Consider the following 21974-nt stretch of genomic DNA (forward strand, 5'->3'; position numbering starts at 1 on the left):
TGGACAATGTTAAATTAAGAAAGGCTCCAGGCACTGGAAAGTCCTGCCTTATGAGGGTCACACCTTGTGGCACAGTTAAGGGATTTGGGGTTGGGTTGCTTGAGTACTATGTTTATGAGGCTAATTTCCCATAATCATGGAGCTTGTAACCCATGTTCCTCCAGCTTCAAGCCATGATTCCTCTTCTAGAATGAGAAAGGTAATTAAGGGGGCTTTCAAGAATACAGAGAGATGAAGCATGAGCCTGGGCATTATTTGGTATTACTGACACTATTTAATACAAATGAAATAATTTTAAATAATAAATTCTTCACCTTCTGGAAGGAATAGCCTTGATCAAAGGGGGCAGTGCGATGAGTCAGATATATATAATACAGGTCTGCCTCTTCTTCACCATGTGACCCTGAGCAAATTCTTAATATCTCCATGCCTCCTATTCCTCATCTGTAGATTGAGAATAACAAGACACCCTCAAAGGGTAGCAGTGAGGTTTGGATATAATGAATGTGACTTGCCTCACAGTGTCTGATAGCAAGTGCTAAATAGTTGCCATTATTATGAGTTGTAACACACTTGTGAGCTTTTTCTTTCTGTTCTGCTTCCTATGTCTGGCTTTGCTTATGGACCAACCTAGATACCTCTCTCATGCCTCAGAGAATTCTCTCATACTATAATCTTAGCAAATATGCCATACGTTATTGAAGACTACATAAGGAAGTGTGTATAGGGGGTGCTTCATATTACCAGTGTAAAAATACTGAAATACTCTTAAACTGCTTGGTAAATAACTGCTGTTCCAAGCCCTACCTCCCTTCTTCCCGTCTGCTCTGGAAGTGACCCTCTCCTACACACCACCATGATCCAGCAAATAAAGCCAATGACCTGTGCAGCTGGGGGCCTTGGAGCACCCTGCTTTAGGGCTGAGGCTGGTTGGTGGCTGTTCTGATTAATTGGTGACTATGCAGTCACCCTTTCCCCCAAATAATGATGTCATTGTTAACATGGGACATATTATTCCATTTCTTGCTTTGCCCTGTATAGGGGGCCCTGTGTGTAGTTGCTGTGTTGTGGGAATACTGGTCATGGACGTGGTTACACACACTTGAATCAGCCACAGTTCTCTGCAGACAGTAGTAACACAAGAATGGAAGGGAGAATTGAAAATATATTGTAAGGGTCTCACACTATACATGCAGTGGTATACTATTTGAGTATAGACTATAGTAAGTTAACAGTGTATATGATAAACCCTAGAGAAGCTGCTAAATAAATAAAAGAGGTATAGCTAATAAGCCGTAGTAGGGAGGAAACGGAATCATTAAAAACAATCCAAAGAAGACAAGAAAGGAGGAAAAAGAGAAGAAAAGGATAGGACAAATAGAAAACAAATAGCAAGAAGGTAGATTTAAACCCACTTGTATTGACCTTATTAAACATTGAATGTAAATGTTCTAATCACTCAAATTGAAGGGCAAAGATTCTCAAATTGAATAAAAAGGCAAGACCTAGTTACATGTTGTCTACAAGAAACCCACTTTAAATATAAGGATACAAATAGGTTAAAAGTAAAAAGATGGGGGAAAATGTATTATGCTAATGCTAATCAAAAGAAAACTCTGTTACTATCAAAGTAGATTTCAGAACAATGAATATTACCAGAAATGAAGAAGAACGTTTCAAAATGTCAAAGAATTCAATTAATCAGGAGGACACAACAATCCTAAATATGTATGCACCTAATAAGAGAGGTTCAAATACATGAAACAAAGATTGACAGGACTGAAGGGAGAAATAGGAAAATTCAGTTATAGGTGGAGATTTCAACACTCCTCACTTAGTAATTCATAGTACAAGTGGACAGCAAATTAGTGAAGAGATAGAAGACTTGAACAACACTATCAACCAACTTGACCTGACATTTATAGAACACTCCATCCAAACAACCAGCAGAATACATTCTGTTCAACGCGCTTGTGATATTCACCAAGATAGACCATGTTCTAGGCCATTAAACAACTCTCACTACATTTGAGAAGATTGAAATCATACAAAATATATACTCGGACCACTACAGAATCGAACTAGAAATCAATAACAGATATCTGGAAAATCCTCAAATATTTAGAGATTAAACAGCCTACTTCTAAATAACTCATATGTCAAAAATAAATCATAAGGCAAATCAGGAAATATTTTAAACTGAATCAAAATGAAGACACAGCATATCAAAATTTTTGGGATGCAGCTAAAGCAGTGGTGAGAAGGAAACATAGCTTAAATGCTGATATTAGAAAAGAAGAAAAGTTTCACATTGATGATCTAAGCTTACATCCTAGAACACTAGAAAAAGAAGATCAAATTAAGCAGAAGGAAGGAAACAATAAAGAACAAAAATCAATGAAATAGAAAACTGAAAAACAATAGAGAAAATAAATGAAGCCAAAAGCTGATTCTTTAAAAATGATGAATAAAATTGACAAGCCTCTAGGCAGATGGATGTAACCAGACACTAACCAGGAGGAAAGAAAAAAGGAGATGCAAATTACTGATATCAAGAATGAACATGGAGATGTTGCTACAGATTGTACAGACTTTAAAATGATAAAAAGGGAATATTATGCATAACATTATGCCAATAAATTCAACAACTTAGATGAAATGGATAAATTCCTTGAAAAACAAAAATTACCTAAGCTTACTCAAGAAGAAACAGATAACTTGAAATAGTCCTATCTCTATTCAATATATTGAATTCATAGTTAAAAACTTTCCCACAAAGAAAATTCCTGTTCCAGGTGGCTTCACTGGTAAATCCTCTGAAACATCTAAGAAGGAATAATATGAGTTCTTCACAAAAAGAGGAAGGAAACTTTCCCAGCCATCATTGTCCTGATACCAAAACCAGACAAAGACATTACAAGTAAACTAAAGACCAATATATCTCATGAACATAGACACCTTAACAAAAACATGGCAAATTTTTGCAGACAAATGAATCCAGCAATACATTAAAAAAAAATACCTTATGACCAAGTGAGTTTTTCCCCGGGAATTTAAGGTTGGTATAACATTGAAACTCAATTGATATAATTCACCATATTGACAGACTAAAGAAGAAAAATCATATGATCCTTCATAGATGCAGAAAAAGCATATGATAAAATTCAATACCTATTCATAGTTTAAAAAAAAAACACTCTCAGAAAACTAGAAATGGAAGGAAATGTCCTCAACCTGATAAGGGACATCTACAAAAAACCTAGAGCTAACATTGTACTTAATAGTGGACAACTGAATAATTTCTTCCTATGATTGGGAGCAAGGCAAAGGTGTCTGCTCTTGCCACTTCTCTTCAACATTGTATTGAGGTCCTAGCTGATGCAATAATGCAATAAGAAGAAATAAAATGTATACCGATTGGAAAGGATGAAGTAACACTGTCTTTATTCACAGATGACATAATCATCTATGTAGAAAATCCTAAGGAATTTACAAAAAAAAGCTACTAGAACTAATAAATTTAGCAAGGCCACAGGATATAGTCAATAGAAAAAATCTATAATAATTTTTATATACTACTAATGAAAGTTGGAATAGCATCAAAAATCATAAAATACATAGGATAAATTTAACAAAATGTGCAAGACATGTACACCACAAACTACAAATCTTCCTGAGAGAAATTAAAGAAGATTTAAATAAATGAAGAGATATACCATGCTCACAAATCAGAAGACTATTTTTAAGGTACCAATTCTCTCTAAATTGAACAACAGATTCAGTGCAATTGCAATAAATTCCCAGCAGGCCTCTTTTTTTTTAAAGCACAATACATTTTTAATTGTGATAAAATATACATAACATAAAATTTACCATTTTAGGGGCTGGCCCCATGGCCTAGGGGTTAAGTTCAGCAACCTCCGCTTCAGCAGCCTGGGTTCGGTTCCCGGGTGCAGACCTACACCACTTGGTGGCAGCCATGCAACCCACATACAAAATAGAGGAAGATTGGCACAGATGTTAGCTCAGGGTGAATCTTCCTCAGCAAAAAAAAGACCACTTTAACCAGTTTTAAGTGTACAGTTCAGTGGCATTAAGTACATTCACATTGTCACTATCCATCTCCAGAACTTTTTCATCTTCCCTGAAACTCTACCCATTAAACACTAACTCCCTATTCCCACTTCTCGAGCCCCAGGCAACCACCATTCCCCTTTCTGTCTCTATGAATTTGACCACTCTAGGTATCTTATGTAAGTGGAATCATATAATATTTGTCCTTTTGTGTTTCGCTTATTTCACCTAGCCTAATGTCCTCAAGGTTCATCCATGTTGTAGCATGCCAGCAGGCTTTTTTTTTTTTTCCCTAGAAATTGACAGGCTGATTAAAAAATTCGTATGGAAATGCAGTGGACCCAAGAGAGAACGTTTTAGGGAGGACAAAAGAACAAAGTTGGAAGACTTATGCTACCTGATTTCAAGATTTATTATAAAGTTTCAGTAACCAAGACAGAACGGTATTGGCATAAGGATAGACATGTAGATGAGTAGAACAGAAGAGCAAATCCAGAAATAGAAACACAGATATGTGATCAGTTGATTTTTGACAAGCTACCGAGGTAACGCCATGAGAAAAAGATAGTACTTTCAACAAATGGTTCTGGAACAACAGGATATCCACATGGAATACAATGAACCTTGAATTTTACTTCACACAATGTACCGAACATCAACCTGAAGTGAATCATCAACTTACAAGTAAGAGCTAAAATAAAAATTTCTAAAAGAAAACAGCAGAAATTCTTTGTGGCCTTGAGTTAGGCAAAGATTTCTTAAATAGGACACATCAGGCATAACCCATAAAAGAGAAAATCACTAAGTTGGATTTCGTCAAATTAAACTTTTACTCTTCAAAAGATACTGTTAAGAAAATTAAAAGTCAAGCCACGGAATGGGAGTAACTATTCACAAAGTATATAGCAGACAAAGGACTTGTATCTGGAATATGTAAAGAACTCTTAAAGCAAATAACCTCCCAAAAATGGACAAAAGATTTGGGTAAACACTTCACAAAAGAAGATACTCGAATGGTAAATAAGCACATGAAAAGATGCTCAACATCATTAGTAAGGGACATGCAAATTAAAACCACAATGAACACTAGACACCCTAGAATGGCTGAAATTAAAAGACTGATAATACCAAGTGTTGGTGAGAACGTGGAACAACTGGAACTCTCATTTATGGCTGGTAGGACTCTATAATTGTAGTCATTTTAGGAAACTGTTTGCCAGAGTTTTTCTTTTAAAGTTAAACGTACACTTACCATACAATCCAGCAATCTACTCTTAGATTGCTCCTGTATTACCAAAAATAAAACATATCCACACTAAGACTTGTCCACAAATGTTCATTGCAGCTTTATTCATAGTAGCTCCAAACTGGAAACAACTCAAATGTCCATCAACTGGTGAATTGGTAGACAAATTTTCTATCCATTCAACAGAATACTACCCAGCCATAAAGAGGAAGCGACTGCTGATACACGCGGCAATATGGATGACTTTGAAAAGCATGCTAAGTGAAAGAAGCTACACATAAGAGATTATCTACTATATGATTCCACTTATATGCAATTCTAGACAAGGTGAAACTATAGTGACAAAAAGCAGATCAGTGGTGGCTAGGGGCTGGGGGTGGGGAAAGGGGACTGCAAAGTAGCATAAAGAGGCTTTTTAGGATGATGGAATGGTCTGTGTCATTATTGTGTTGGTTACAGGACTGAATACATTTGTTAAAATTTATTGTCATACACTTAAAATTGATGAATTTATTATATTCAAATTATACTTAGCAATGAAAAAAGAAAAAGAGTATGATGGCGTCTCTCCTCTAGGTGCTCCTGGTCTACACAGGGAGTTAAGATAAACTTCTGGAAAAAAAAAAAATCACTCCCTAACGTGTGATTAGGGCTCAGGTGTGGTTCACTTCAACATGTTGTGTCACTCCCACAGTCGGTAGCTGTAACCCCACGCCCAAGGGTGGTGACCGGGCATGCTCGGCCACGCCCTGGGAATGAGGGAAGCAAGCCCAGCTTTCCTCAGGGAAGGAAAGGGAACTGAGGCTTTCCTATTTTTTCAATCTGGAAGGACTCTGGCTGGATTCTTCACTCTGGAAGGACTCTGGATTCTTCTCTGACTGTCGAAGGCAGTTTAAAGCAACTGTGTTTTAGCTGGAATACACACAGTGTGCCCAGCCTGTGCTGGGGATCTGAGAGAAACACACTTTAGGGCAGTCGTCTGGAGAATAAAAACCTACACTTGAGAAGTACTGGAAAGTTGATAGTAAAGGTGAATAAATAGAGACTAAATACAGAAAAGTTGGGTATTCCACGTGAAGAATATTTGTGGGCATATCCCTGTGGGTCATGAGTAGCTGTCCATTGGAGTTGAAGTACCAAACCTAGTAGTGCTGATAATAACCCAGAGCAGCAGAAGGAAAAGAACTCTGAGGCAGCAAAGGGAAAGGCATCGAATTTGAGATGGACGCTGAGTCCTGGAGAGGCGGGAGGAAAGGAAAGAGTTTCCTCCTGTTACAGGAGGTGTCTGTGGACAACTCATCCGAACAACAAACAACAACCCCACCTCCCAAAAAACATTGTCATACGTATAAAGAGTTTATTTGATTTCTTTGGAGAAAAAGTAGAATTTGGAGCCAAGGAGGCAAAATTATAGCTTTGTTGAATTATAATTTTATCAAGAAACGATACATTTCCCAGGGCCGGCCCCGTGGCTTGGCGGTTAAGTGCATGCGCTCCACTGCTGGTGGCCTGGGTTCAGATCCCGGGCGTGCACTGAGGCTCTGCTTCTCTGGCCATGCTGAGGCGGCGTCCCACATACAGCAACTAGAAGGATGTGCAACTATGACATACAACTATCTACCGGGGCTTTGGGGAAAAAAAGGAGGAGGATTGGCAATAGATGTTAGCTCAGAGCTCGTCTTCCTCAGCAAAAAGAGGAGGATTGGCATGGGTGTTAGCTCAGGGCTGATCTTCCTCAAACACACACAAAAAAGATACATTTCCCATAATTTTTGGCCAGTTTAGAATGTGACTGTAGACACAAGGAAAATTATTCCAGGAGGTTTATAAGGAAAGATTCCACCCCTTTAGATAGTTCATTTTATTTGAAGTGATTATTAGGCAGGATGTTAATGGGTGGGGAGTGGCTGAGCATGTGGGGGCAGGTGGTGTATGGGAACTCCCCATACCTTCACTCAATTTTGCCGTGGACCTAAAACTGTTCTAAGAAATAAAGTTTATTTTTTTAAAAAGTGGCTGTATTTGACAAGGAAAGAATCAAGATTTGGAATTTTCAAAAAATTCTGGGAGGTGAGAGGTTTGTGGGTAATGTGTAAACATGAATGGAACAATTTGCCGTGTTTTTCTGGCTCCAGACTGACTTCTTTTGATGAAATCACATTAAAAGTCAAAATGGAGAAGCAAGTCTAAATGTCAGAGCATTGGCTTCTGAACTGGGAAAAGTGAGTGGTGGGATTCTCTGATGACGGGAATCGCTGCTCCCAGGGGGCGCCGTGCACGTTGCCAGTCTCACCTTTCCTACCTGTCTCCCTCGGGTTAACCTGGGCCTGGGGGCCCATCCTCTTCCTGGTCTGTGGAAGGAACCGGGGTTGAGCGGAACTGGTGTTATCTGGGTGCCTGAGGGATTGATGGAGGGAGGAAGGGATGAGCAGATCAGCGGCTGACACCCTCACAGGGAGCAGGGAGGACAGGCAAGCCTCCACATCTGGCATCTCGCAGAGGATCGCGGAAGTGTTAACCATTGTGCTTTTCCCAGGAAGCTGCAATGAAAAGTGCCAGAACTTATGGCATCCTCTTCAGTTTGGCAGAAACTCTCCAGCTGTGAGAACATTCCAAAGACCGTGTCAGGAACATCGCTGAGACACACATCTAGACGGGAGGGAGGTGGTAATAATACCATAGCAACAACAGCAACGGTAACAGCTATCACTTATTGGGCACTTTTTCTGTTGGAGTACAGTTTACCTAACGTGCATTATTCCACTTAATCCCCCCACACCCTATGAGGTATGAGCTATTCTCATTCCCATTCTGCAGATGAGGAAACAGACTTAGAGAGTTCCAGTAGCTTGCCCAGAACTGCACAGTTGCCAAGTCTCAGGGAAGGGATCCCAACCCAGAAGGGTCTGCCTTTGGAACCTCTGCTCCAACTGCCGCACCTCCTGCTTCCTGTTGCAGTCATCTGAAAGCGATCCCTTGCTTTGCTTCAGTCCAGAGTGAAAGTAGATTGTGATCTAAGGGGACCAGGGAGAGGGGCTCAGGAGTTGGGAAAGGCCTCTGGACCCAATGCCCCTGACAATGGAGGCGGCCGGATGCGGCCCATTAGAGAAGTTCCAGGCTCGGAGCCCTATACCCGGATGCCTCCACCCCTTCCAAATTCTCCCCTGCCCCACATGACTTGCAGGCAAATAAATGGGTTCATTATCAGAAGCCAAGTGTGCAGCTGGTTTACACATGTTTTTAAATAGTATGTGTGGAAATATGCAATTACCACACTCCACACTGTGTACCTCTGTTGTTCAAAGCCATGTCCATTTGGAACTGAACCTTCTCTGGGTGTCATAACCGTGAGGAACGTGGCAAATCCTGCTACAGAAGGAAGAACCGATTTAAGATAGTGACGCTAGAATCCACCGGAATGTAAGCTCCATGAGGGCAGGAATGTTGTTTTATTTGTAAGTGTTGCATCTCCGGGATCTAAAACATGTAGGAAGTGTTCAATCAATACATATTTAATAATAATGTTAACTATTAGTATTTATTTAACTTTTCAAAGTTCTAGTTCCTCTGATATAATACTTGAGCAGGAAGGATAGTTTTTTTTCCTCATTGATGGGAAGGTGTGAGAAAAATGAGCCTCAGAAAAGTTTAAAAGTCCAATAGCTAATTAACTAGGAGGGGGAATGGACTGGAGCCCAGCTCTCCCAATTTCCAGTCTGAGCTCTTCCCTGCCGCTATCAGTCTTATTGGAATATGTTATTTCTGCCCAGAGTGGGTTATGCTTTTATCTCTGATTTCTGCTTGGATCCACCAGCTTCCGGGTCCACATGAAGCCTGGTCACTTCCATGGTCAGTTTTGACTATGGTGAACTCCACAGGGGACGATGGGAGTTACCACTGCTGCAGAGTGACAGCTGGGTGTGCTCACGTCTTTGTGAACAGAATAATGCTGTACTTCATTGATTCTAACATACATACCTTTCTTTCTCATCTTCACATCTTTGAAATCTGAGCGGCTTTTATGATCACTGTTGGTGAGAATAGAAGTTGAGTTTTTCTGGAGAGGATTTTCACTTTCTTCTGCCAGTATCCTAGGGGTGCTACTGACCTGAGATCCTTCAATTCAACTCTTTGCTTGAAGCGAGCTCAGTGCAGGTTATCAGGGCAGTTTTGCCCACTTCCTGTACCCAGAACCGTGGTTGAGCCCTGCACATTTTCTTGCTGTCCTATTCTGCAGGGAATAGGACACCTTTGGTTGGTGTCCCGGCTCTATTTGGGTGTATCCTATTAGACTTCCCATCTTGGGTATTTTTTCTTTCTTAGTGGTGCATAAAATAATGGGCATCTTGTGATTGATGGCTCTTAGACTCAATGACATATGGTAGCTTCCCTGTATTGAGTGCTTCCTGTTCTTGAGGCCCTTTGCATATGTGTCTCAGGTCAGGTTCCCTGGGAACAGTTTCTGAGCCTGAGATTTGATGTAGGAAGTTTGTTGGGGGAGTGCTTGCAGGATCTGCACCTGTGGGATGGGGAAGGAAGTGGGATTGGTCAGAGGGAGAAATTTAACTACAGTGCAGTCAGAACAAAGGACTTAGCTGATCCTATAGGGAGTATGGATTCTGGGACTGGGATGATCCTTCAAAGTTGTACCCAGCTGGGGCAATTGGGGAGCAGGCCTTTATACTTCCATGTCAGCCATGTATTGGATGCAAGCTCCACTCTCCATCTAACACCCCAGATGGGCTGTAACCTTGGGTGTGGACTCCCTTTGACCAAGGACAATTTGGGGGAGTGTCTCAGATGGAAGCTGTCATCAGCCATCTCTCTTGGCAGCAGAGGAGAAGCACCTCCCTGCTGAAGGGGAGACGTGGGTGGCACACCACAGCGAACACTACAATCTGTGATCTCATTCACTCTTCACCCTGTGGGAACTACCATCATTGTCACCCAATTTGAAGATGAGGAAATTGAGGCTTGGAGAGATCGAGCAGCTGCTATGAGATCTCACAGCCCATTGTAGAGGGTTCAGATCCAATCTTGACACCAAGACCGGCTTTTTACCATGGAGCCTCGCTGCCAGTGCCTGGGGCCTGGGTGCTGTCCTCTTAGTCTCTCATATTATGTTCTTAGGTAAGAAGGAAAGAGGGCAATGTGTGGTTTCTAGCCGTAGTAAGAATTTTTCTATTAGAATGAAAAAAAGCAGTAAGAATACCATTTTACCAAAAAATTGCTGAGGAGATAGCAAGGATTTAGACTACTGTGGTGTAGTGGGGGGGCAAGGCAAACTAGCTACTGCTTTAAAATGTGTACAGTCTATACCTTGTTTATGGTTTGCCCTAATATCCGTGGAAGGTGGTAGAGAAAATAGGCTGAGTCCCCATTTCAGAGGTGGGAACACCGAGGGCTGGGAAGACAGTAGTTTTCCCAGATTCATGCAAAGGGGTGACTTGAGGTCCAGAGCATGGATGTGTCACCTCATCCCTGTGCTCCCCACACATATCCCAGAGGAGGCTTCGTAACAGAAGGGCGGGCTGCCGTCCCCCTTTAACGTGGAGGTGAGCAGGGCAGGTGCTGGGTAGATGGATCCCTGTCTCCTCACTCTTGAAGAAACAAATGTCATGAGTCTTGAAGCTGTTCACGGGAAGCAAGAAGTAAAACATTTCAGAAAATTTCTGAAATTTCTAGGGCTTTATTGGTTTAATTAATCATTAAGAAGCAGTAATGTATTTTCAGGAAAAAAATAGTTTTGCAATGAATCTGCTATGAGAACTGTGAAAGGCAGCTGTCTTAGGAGAAGAGAGAATTCTTTTGCTTGCTTTATCTGGGAATTGCACCTTCTCAGCTACTTTGAAAACCAGCTACTTCAAAAAAGCATCTGTTATTGCTGGGTGTGTAACAGTGGGACAGTCCTGCTTGGGAACAAAAGTCACAGGAGCAAAGAAACATGTTATCCTTCCCCTTTTATTTAATTCTTCCCTCAGCTAAGAGGGAAAACATGCACTATTTTTCCAGCTGTTTGCTCGAGCTGGAAATGTACTGAGCACTTACTAGGTAACAGACAGTGCTGGCTTCCTTACATAAGCTCCCTGGGGCGGGTGTGGTGGATTGGCACTCATTCTACCCTCCTTCTTTGCTTTCCTGGACTATAGAGGTTGGAGGCCAAAAGCCACGCTTCTGGCTTCCATTGCAGCAAAAATCCATGATGAAATGGCGGGTCAGCCAATCAGATGAACTCGTGGGCGATCTGGAAGGCAGAAGTGACATGGGGGCCTTGCTGCTTCTGCCTCTGCTGCTGCTGTTAGCAAGCAGGTCACAGTGTCACCAACTAGGTGCCTCGAGAAACTCAAAGGTGGGTTTGGAAGCAATTAACTGTTTTTCCAAGTTGTTTCTTTTCCTTTTGTATGTTAAGGAGATATAACTATCAGCCATCCTGAAACTGATCAAGCGAGGCACTCAAGGGAGTTGTCACCACCAGCCATCCTGAAACTGACCAAGCCACACCACAAGAGCTATGCCCATGACTTTTGCCTTATGTTTAATGCAAAGATCTCTCCAGGCGGAGCTTAAGGCGTCATTATGTGGAAACATGTTCCCCAGCTGTTATGAGAGGTTCGGGGATTCGATCGGAGGTGTAAAAGAAACTTTCCACTCCAAACAAATGGACTGAAGGTATATTTTATTATATAGAGGATAGTAAAGGCGATAGTCTGCAAACAGATCCAAATAGGTCAAATATTAAGAGGGAAAAACATCAGCCCAACTGGAAAGGGAAAACATCCACATCGACTGAGATAGCAGCAGATTTGAATAGATCATATAATGAGAGGGAAAAACATCAGATCAATTAGAAAGGGAAACATCCACATCGACTGAAGGGAAAGGACACAAATCAACCAGAAAGAGAAACACCAGGTTGACTGAAAAGAGAACACATCAGATCGGTTACTCACAACATCCACACCCCATTGCCAGGGAGAGTCCCTTCAATTGACACGGCTGGGTGGGAATCTGATCATCAGAGGTCCTGGGCAGGGCGTCCCCTCCACAGGTGAGACTCTCACCAGGCCTCAGTTTCCAGCAGTTTATATAAGCAGTTACAGAGTTTACAGAGCAAGCATTCAATGTTCCCATGCACAAATGGTTATCAGTGGCATACGTGCACTGAGCCTCCTGGCTATTGTCCCAGCCCGGCAGTGGCATACGTGCACTGTTTTCCCTGGTTATCGTCCCAGCCTGGCACAGATGGCCAGTCTGCCCTTGACTGTGACACCCAAAGGACCTTGAAATGTTACAAATTGCAACTATTTTTGTGGGAGAAAGGCCAGTTCCCACCACACAGAAAGCAGCTTTGTATTTCTTTGTGTGCTGGTGGCTGTAGGTTAATGGAATGACCAAACATGGCTGTACTCATGTCAAGACACCAGCTGAGCCTGTGCAAGCGAATACCCACCTCTCCATTTTGAATATTCACTCCCCAACCAAATAAAAGTTCCTCCTTCCCCTTTGTTCGGGGAGGCCATGACTTTGGAAGTGATTCCTCATGGCCTCCTATTTGCTGGAAATACACTGTACTTTGTGAGACAACTTCCACTGGTATAGAGTCTTATTTAACTCACCAGGAGGCGAGCCCACTTGGTTTGATACCAACAGAAGTTGTTTTCTCTGCAGCAGTGTGAGCAGACATCCAGGTAGGAAGCAGGGCATGTGCTTTGAGGGTGTGGTTCTTGGGGAGATTTCCTGGTGCTCTTTGAGCAGAAGGCATTTGTTCCTGGAGCCACAGTGGCAGTGTCTTCCTTATCATGGATGTTTGCTAAGCTGTGTGACTCGAATCTTTGTCACTTGGCACTTCCTGATTCCCAGGCTCCTGGGTGTGGCAGAGGTGGCAGTTCTTTTGGCGGGCCAGTTCTGGGGTTTTGTTCTGGAAGTTTTTTGTTTGTTTGTTTGTTTGTTTGTGAGGAAGATCAGCCCTGAGCTAACATACACACCAATCCTCCTCTTTTTGCTGAGGAAGACTGGCCCTGTGCTAACATCTGTGCCCATCTTCCTCCACTTTATATGGGGTGCCGCCACAGTGTGGCCTGACAAGCGGTGCTTATGTGTGTGCCCGGGATCTGAACCCGGACCGCCAGCAGCGGAGCGCGTGCACTTAACCGCTACGCCACGGGGCCGGGCCCTGGAAGTTATGTTTGAAAGCCTAGCCTGGGGCCCCTCCTGCAGCCCTTTCAATGATTTTGTATGCACCTAATCCCTCAGTTAATAACATACATTGTCTTAGTCCATTTAGGCTGCTATAACAGAATACCATAGATCAGGTGGCTTAAACAACAAACATTTATTTTTGACAGTTCTGGAGGCTGGCAAGTTCAAGATCAAGGTGCTGGCAGGTTCAGTCTCTGGTAAGGATCCTCTTCCTGGTTCACAGACAGACAGCTGTCTTCTCCCTGTGCCCTCACCTGGTGGAAGGGGCTCAGGAGCTCTCTGGGGCCCCTTTCTATAATCCCATTCATAAGGGCTCCACCCTTGTGACCTAATCACCTCTCAAAGGCCCCACCTCCCAATACTGTCACACTGGGAATTAGGTTTCAACATGTGAATTTTGGGGGGACACAAACATTCAGTCTATAGCATGCATCTTGTGATTGATGCCTCTTGGACTCGAAATATGCTAGCTTCCTGGTATTGAGTGCTTTCAATTAATGAGGCACTTTTGTATAGACTTCTTAGGTTAGATTCCCTGGGAACTATTCTACTTAGAGGAGGCAGAGTGGTTTCTTCTGTCGGCAGCTGAGCAGTAGCTGATGTACGATGTATGCTGCATTTGACCTTTGCAACCATCCCAGGAGGCAGGCACCGCTGGCCCCAGTTTCACAGCTGAAGAAAAGGAACCCAGAGGACTCGAATGACTTGCCCAAGGTCACCAGCTTGTCGGTGGGGATGCAGGTTGCAAACCCAGTATGTTCCCTCCCCACTTGGTCCCCCTATCTAGAAACCTTGAATGGGCTACGTGGTCACCTGGCTGTTTGCCCGTCCTGTGTGTTTCTGGTACAATGTATGTGTGAGGGAAAAATAATATGGTAAATCCATCTTCCAAATGAACTTCATTTTATGTTGTCAATTTGAAAAGTCTCTTTTAAATGTCATTTCTTTTTAGTTTTCTGCTGTAAGCAGTCTGGTCTCACATACCATGATCTGAGACCATGGTCTCACATGATTTTTTCACAAATACATTATATTCATTTCCCCCTGACTTAAATTAAATTTCCTGTCGTTCCTTTTAACTAAATCATGCTCATTCTTTACATCCCACCTGATGGCTTCCCTGGTTACTCCAGCTCTCACTTTTCACTGAAACCTTAAAACACCACCTCTATCATCTCATTAAACACTTAGTGGATATTTTTATGTCTATATATTTTTTTAGATTGTAAGTCCTTTGAGAAAAGGAACCATTATATTAATAATGATAACAATAATAATATTAGCATCATAAATTTGTGCCACGCTCTTTATATGCATTATTTCTACTCCTCAATAGCACTGCACAGTATATATTATCTTGTTATCTTGTCACCTGGAATTTTTAATCTTATTCGAAGGGGTCTTTCAGACTTGAACAAGTTTTTGTCATATATCAACTCTGTTGAAGCCTCCCTGGTTACATTTCCCTTCCCCTAACCCCACGGACACCCACGCTCCTGACTTCTGCGTTTTTCATACCCTCATTTCTCTACTGTTATTCCAGACGTGCCCTCAACATACATTTTTGGTCTTGTCTTTGAATTATTCTTCTGTGACTTGCTTTTCCACTCAGCGGTATGTGAGGTGCAGCCCTGCCCCCTGTTCTTCACTCTGGGACTGTACTCTCTGTGCGCATCCACACTTGCTCTGTCCCCCTGTTCAAGGACGTCTGGGGCTCCCGGTGTTTGCTGCTACGAACTACTTTCCTACGAACATTCCCCGCGTGTCTCCTGGAGCACGTGTCAGCATTTCTCCAGAGCTCAGGCCTCTGGAACCACTAAGTCGACAAGATAGACTTTCCCACTCTGTTTCCCAATGAATTGGATGTGTCCCTCCTCCCTCCCTGAACGTCCCGAGGGGACAGAATCCTGTCCTTGCTTGGTCTACAGCCTGGACTGAATGTCTGCGCTCAGGGCCCTGCGGGAGAGGAGAGAGATGAGGGAGAGGAGAGGGAGGAGATGGGGTGTTTCCCAGCCGGCAGCGTGGGGGCTCAAAGCCAGGACTGCACAGGGAAGGGGGTGCCCTCACACTGGCTCTCAGAGCGAGGGTATGAGGGGGCTCTCTGGAGACTGGGGACTCGGGCTGCAGCACAGTGACATCAGGGAATGCACTGTGCGGTCACTGCTAGGCTGGGGGACGTGGAGTCCAACAGAGGACGTTCTGAGATTCCTTTATCTGGGTCCCTCTGCTGAGCCTGCAGTGAGGAGAGAAGCGGGGGCTCTGGGAACACGGCCCTGGGCCCACTGCGAGGCTTCCTTCTCTGGCTCCGCCTCCCTGGTCCTGGATGTCACAGCAGCAGCAGGGACCTCGGCCCCTGGCCGCCCTCTGGTCTCTCCACGATGGCCCTGATGCTCCCCCGCGGCCTCAGACAGCCACTCCATGGCTGTGTTGCAGAGGGCTGGCTTTGACGTTCCTCAAGGAAGAGCCGGCCCCGCTGCTCTGTCACTGGCGGAGCCTGGGCTGGCTGTGTCAGCGCCCCCGACTGGGGAATGTCCACACTGTTTTGGGGCTGGCGGTTTTGTCGTCTCTCGTGGGGCCAGCTGGAGGATGGTTTGGTTGACGTGTCAGCCCCTGCTCTGTGGTGATGAACTTCTTCCCTTCTCCCGCTTCTTCCCTCCTGGGTGTCAGCACCAGCCAGCAGACTCTCTGGCTGCCATCGCAATGGCTCCCGTCGCCTTCCCTCTGCAAGGGCGAGGAGGCTCCCGCTGCTGGACCTTTAGCTGTCTCACCATAGACCTGCTGGTGTCTCTGCTCCTGCAGTCGCCGCATCCGCCCTGCCCCCTTTGGAGGGCCTGGTGTCCAGCCCACGGCCACGCGGCAGCACCCACCACGACCTCGTTAGGACACCACGAGGACCCGCTGGCCGCCGCTCCCCCGCCCCGCCTCTTCTCGGGCCTGGGGCGGGTCCTGTCTGTCTTTGCTGCGTTTGCCCGTCCTGGGCTGCAGACTCAGGGCTGCTGCCCTCACAGCTGCTGCCTGTTGTCGCCTCTGCTACCGCCGCCCCTGCTGCTGCTCATATTGTGGCCCCTTTGGCCCCAACTGCAAACTGGGTGACTGCGGAAGGAGTGAGCCTGGGGCGGACAGACGGGGCATTCCCAGGTCTGTGTGGGGGGCACGTGGATTCCCTTCCCCTCGCCCCTCCCCCAGCACAGCCAGAAGAAGTGGCCTCAGACACTTCAGGGAGCATGTGAAATGACCTTCCCTTCATTCCCTCTCCGTGGAGCTGTTGGTTTGTCCCTAGCGGAGGAGAAAGAAATGAGGTAGAGAAGACAGAAAGTGAGGCCAGAAGCATCTGCAAATCCAGAGCATGTAAGGGAAGACTGTTTGAGGTTGTCAAGTTCATTGTCCTGTTTACTGCAGGGATCTCCTCTCCAGCACCCACCTCAGGAGCCCTCCGTTCTGCAGCACAGCAGGAGAGCACGATTGCAATTCCCTCTGAAAATCCTTGGACGCTTCTATTTTGCACACTGTGCTCATCTTTCTGTAGGACAGAGTCGTAGAAGTGAGACTGCTGGTCAGGGCATACACACAAGCATACTTTACGTTTTGATGGCCACACATTTTGGTGGTGCACATACATACGCACGCTATACTGTACACAGTTCAGTGCATGGCAGTCATGAGGAGACAGATTACAGCTCAAACAAAGGAAGGACTTCCTCGTAGTTAAAAATGTCTAACGATAGCTGGGACTGTCTGAGTTGGGGCAGTAAGTATTCAAGAAAAGCATGGCCCACCAGGGTGTTGCAGAGGGGGCTACAATGTTGGGAATAAGATTAGAGTAGCTGGGAATTCAGCTTTGTGTTACACTCAGGAGAAGCCCTAAGATCCTCCCCAATGTGACAAATCCCCCAATGGTGACTCCAGGCCCTGAGCCCCTTCAAATGCAGTATGTTTTACTGTTGGACCTCAGAGGGCACTGGGGGCTTTGCAGGATCAGCTTTAAACCCAGTCCCACCCTCCCGGGTCAGCAGGGCTTTCCTGCTGGGCTTGGCTTGCTCTCTGCCTCAACACAGGCATGCCTATTGTGTCCCCAGCTGTGCTGGCATGGGCACTGCTACACTTCCTGGGGGTCTTAGCTGATACGTGACCTTTTCCCAATAGGCAATGAGGTCTCCCCTGGTGTCTGAAGGGAGACACTATTGCAGGAAAAATGTGCAGCCAGTGACAAACTTCAGGTGTAGCTGCTGTTTCTTATGATTGTGGACAGAGATCTTAAGGAACATCAAAGAAAGGAACCTGGTTAGCACCAAGTCTTTGTAGGACGCCCCCCCACCCCCCGCACCGATGGCCCAGCTCACGGCCTGTGGCTGGTAGGGCCAGCAGCATGACGTTGCTAGTGGGCGATGGGGCTGGTCATGCAATGGCCATGGCCACCATCAGTCACTGTGCGCATCAGTCACTTCTCTTTTGTTGATCTGGGCAAAGTCAAACACCAGTGTGTATGTGAATGTATCAGTCTCTCCTGCATGACTATTGCTGCAGGCCCCCAGGGAGGTACTGAGCATGCCCACTGCGTGGTCACCGTGGCTGTGGGCTGCAGCAACATCCATCCACTGCTCAGGGCTATTTCTTTTCAACACAATGCTGCCCCTGGCCTTGATCTCCCCAAAGGGGGTGAAACACCACAGCCCCAGCAGAGGGGCTGTGGGAGCTGCTCATCTCCCTCTGGGACCTTGACGCCACTGCCTGGCCAAGCTCATCCTCCACTGCCCTCTGTGACCTATCCCACTGCACACCCATTGTCCTTGATCTTCAGCAGCTGCCTCCTCAGGGCAGGGCCACCGTGCTTCCCTCCAAAATGCATCATCACCTGCACGGGGCAGGCCCATCCATGGGGCAGGCATGCAGGAGTGTGGTGCACATCTATATATTAGTATCTCTATTTAATTGGTGAAAAAATCCAGGTGCAGAGCCACAATCTTTCCTCCTATGTCTCATCTTGTTCTAGATCTCTGGGTAGAACCGGAATTCCCTACAAGGGGCTAGAGGTGGGCTGGCCAGCATAGCTCTCATCCTACAGTGGGTCGTTAGTAAGCACTTAATGAACGACCTTTGGTCATTACGTGGCTGTTACCCAGGGTGTCAATGTACAGAAGAGCCAGTATAGTCTTAGAGTCCTGGTCCCTGAAGACTGGGCCTGTGTAATTTGGTGCTTCTTCCCAAATGTTGGCCCAGGAACCTGTACTGGGCTGGCTGCATCAAGATCACAGAGGGGACTAATCAAAAATACAGATCTGGGGGCTCCATCGCTGAAGATACCAGGTCTGGGATAGGAACCAGAAATCTGTATTTTAAACAAATTTTCCAAATAATTCTCATGTCAGTTAAACTTATATACTAACTGGATTTAGAAATTATAGATAGAGAACCAGAGTGGTTAATTAAAGAGGATAGTAGGGTGTAGGAAGATTATGATTATTTTACTTGATCTGTGTTAGAGATTTGCCAATAGAAGAGAAAAAGAGAAATAGGATCCTATTGTAATCGTCAGTCACACAGCTTGTGTGTTTTCGTTGATGTTGTTTAATTAAAACTCAATGATTCTGAAGGGGCTGAACCCAATTTTTTAGATAAACACCACTTTTTTTTTTTTTGGTGAGAAATAATGGCCCTGAGCTAACATCTGTTGCCAAGTCTCCTCTTTTTGCTGAGGAAGATTGGCTCCGAGCTAACAGCTGTGCCCATCTTCCTCTATTTTATATGTGGGACACCTGCCACAGCACAGCTTGATAAGCAGTGCGTAGGTCCAGGCCCGGGATCCAAACCTGTGAACCCCAGGCCGCCGAAGAGGAGCATGTGAACTTAACCACTTCACCACCAGGCCGGCCCTAAACTCCACGTTTTAAAAGCACAGTCTACTAAAACTTTCGTTCACATACCCCTCCCCCCTTCACATACCATGTATACTAGTCATAGAAATGAATGAAATTTAGGGAGGGAAAACTTTGCAAGAAACAGGAAGAGCCCTCTAGTTTATATGTTGCAGGTGGGAACACAGGACCTTGCACCATGCTTAACCCTCAGGGATTTTCCTTGGAAAGGATGAGTGAAAGGAGGGCTTTAAAAATGTATATGTATTTTAAAGACTATATTAAATACTCTCTCACATCCTTGAATGTTTACGAGCCAGAAAAGCCTTTGGAGTTTATCTGATCATTTTTCTCCCCTCATTTTACAGGTGAGGAAACTGAGGCTGCCCAGTGTAATAGTCTGTCTAGCTGCCAACACATGGACTGAGTAACTTAAACAACAGAAAAGTGTTTTCTCACAGTTCTAGAGTCTGGGAAGTCCAAGGTCATGGTGCTGGCTGATTTGGTTTCTGATGAGAGCTCTCTTCCTGACTTGCAGACGGCTGCCTTTGCGTTGAATCCTCATGGCAGACAGAGAGAGCTCTGTTGTCTCTTCTTATAGGGACACCAATCCTATCGGATCAGGGCCCCACCCTTATGGCCTCATTTCACCTTAATTACCTCCTTATAGACACTATCTCCAAATACAGTCACACTGGAGGCTGGGCCTTCAACATACGAATCATTGGGGGGGACATAATTCAGTCCATAGCATCCAGCTGGTGTGTAACAGAACCGGGTCTAGAATCCAAGCTTCCTAATTCTTGTTCCCACTCCTTTTTCTGAATTCTTATAAATATTGCTTCTCTTGATCACACTAATGAAATGACACAGTTATAGATTTGAGGGGGTATTATGGGCTTCTTTAATTTTCCATCCTGAGTCTACTAAGTTCTAAAGCAGAGGTCAGCAAGCTACTGTCCACAGGCCAAATCCAGCTGGCCATCTGTTTTTGCTCAGCCCATGAGCTAAGAATGGTTTTTACATTTTTAAATGGCTTGGAAAAAAAATCGAAATAATAATATTTCATGACACACGAAAATCGTATAAAATTCAAACTTTAGCATCCATAAAAATGTTTCTTGGAGTACAATCATGCCCATTCGTTTGCATATCTTCTGTGGCTGTGCTGGAGCTCCAAAGGCAGAGTGAGGCATTGTGCCTGAGACCATATCGCCTAAAATGTTCACTATCTGCCCCTTTACAGAAAAGATCTGCCCACCCTGACCAAAAAGGCTGGGATTTGTTCTCTTTTGAGAATGATAGATCGTATGTGTATTTTAAAATAAGTAACAGCATCCTGCTGCTTTTTTTCTGACAACTTTCTGGATGTCCTGGTACCATGTAGCATATTCCTATAACCCGCGCGCTCTTGCAGGCCAGCCTCATGGACATCACACGGAGCCCCATGCTCAGAAGGGGAACCTGTGCTTGGGATTCAATGTTCTGCCATTGCCGTCTTGAAATTCTTAATGATTTTATCTTCGAATTTGTGTCCCGTAAGTGTAGTCTGATGGGACAATGGAGCATGTGCTGGGGTTCACGTGTGGTCTGCCTCCCTCCACTTCCTGCCTCCCTAGGATGGTTGTCAGCCCCTCACTCCCCGGCTCTGCTTGGTGGGAGCATGGGTGCATTCACCCGGGGCGTTCCTGTGGGGGTCAGCACTTGACCTGTGACTATCCTCATGCCTAAGTGAGCGTGACATTAAAAACAAAGAAAAACACCACCACAGGTCAAGAGAGGGATCGTGGAAGAAAGGAAAAATCTTTCTTGTTTTCCTGCTTTTTTTTTTTAGCTCGGAAAGATTAGCCCTGAGCTAACATCTGTTGCCAATCTTCCTCTTTATTTATTTTTTTTCCCCAAAGCCCCAGTACGTAGTTGTATATTCTAGTTATAAGTCCTTCTAGTTCTTCTATGGAAGTCGCTGCCACAGTATGGCTACTGACAGATGAGTAGTGTGGTTCCATGCCCAGAACGGAACCCAGGCTGCTGAAGCAGAGCACGCTGAACCCCAACCGCTAGGTCATCAGGGCTTGCTCTGTTTTCCTGCTTTTTGAACAAGGGGCCCCGCATTTTCATTTTGCTCATTGCCCTGCAAATTATGTAGCCGCTCTATTCTTATGACTCGTAGCCTAGTGGTTTTATTGAATAACTATAAGGAGCTATTTGTTCACATTAGAGAATGTTAGCACATAAAAAGGGAGATAAATTGCACTTGTCTTTGCTCTTTTATTTCCACTCCAAGTATTAGCATTTTAAAATAGTCACTCTTTTTGATGTACTGAAATTCTTTAATATTTATTTGGCAATGAAACAAGGCATTCTTTTGGGAATTAAAGACTAACATGGTCAAAAGTTATGAATTTTGCTTTTGGTGCAGAGTTTAGCCATATTACAGATACTTAGTAAATGTTTCTTTTTTTTTTTTTTTTATAATTTTATTTATTTATTTATTTTTCCCCCAAAGCCCCAGTAGATAGTTGTATGTCACAATTGCACATCCTTCCAGTTGCTGTACGTGGGACGCGGCCTCAGCGTGGCCAGAGAAGCGGTGCATAGGTGCA

At 44.6% G+C, this 21974-nt stretch overlaps 1 protein-coding gene across 11 annotated transcripts in view; it reads left to right on the forward strand.

The window, feature by feature from the left end:
* SNRNP48 (small nuclear ribonucleoprotein U11/U12 subunit 48) overlaps nt 1-21974 on the forward strand; it is a 72148-nt gene that overhangs the window by 27609 nt on the left and 22565 nt on the right. For 4 of the 11 annotated variants that reach the window (XR_015553944.1, XR_015553947.1, XR_015553945.1 and 1 more), the window contains exons 9-10: nt 13666-13716; nt 16187-20909. The exons of 2 other annotated variants lie outside the window; for them this stretch is intronic. Coding sequence is in view for 3 of the 9 variants with exons in the window: in XM_087437962.1 (XP_087294088.1) it covers nt 13666-13716; nt 14036 (52 nt within the window). In the remaining 6 variants the exon portion in view is untranslated. Of the gene's footprint in view, nt 1-7856; nt 7998-11469; nt 11670-11729; nt 12081-13665; nt 13717-14035; nt 14052-16186; nt 20910-21974 lie in introns of those variants that run through there. 5 more of the 11 variants (XR_015553948.1, XM_087437962.1, XR_015553949.1 and 2 more) reach the window with 5 other exon arrangements.

The sequence above is a fragment of the Ceratotherium simum genome, chromosome 13 (assembly GCF_057802395.1).
Source record: "Ceratotherium simum simum isolate JZ-2026a chromosome 13, ASM5780239v1, whole genome shotgun sequence".
In the NCBI taxonomy this organism is placed as follows: Eukaryota; Metazoa; Chordata; class Mammalia; order Perissodactyla; family Rhinocerotidae; genus Ceratotherium; species Ceratotherium simum.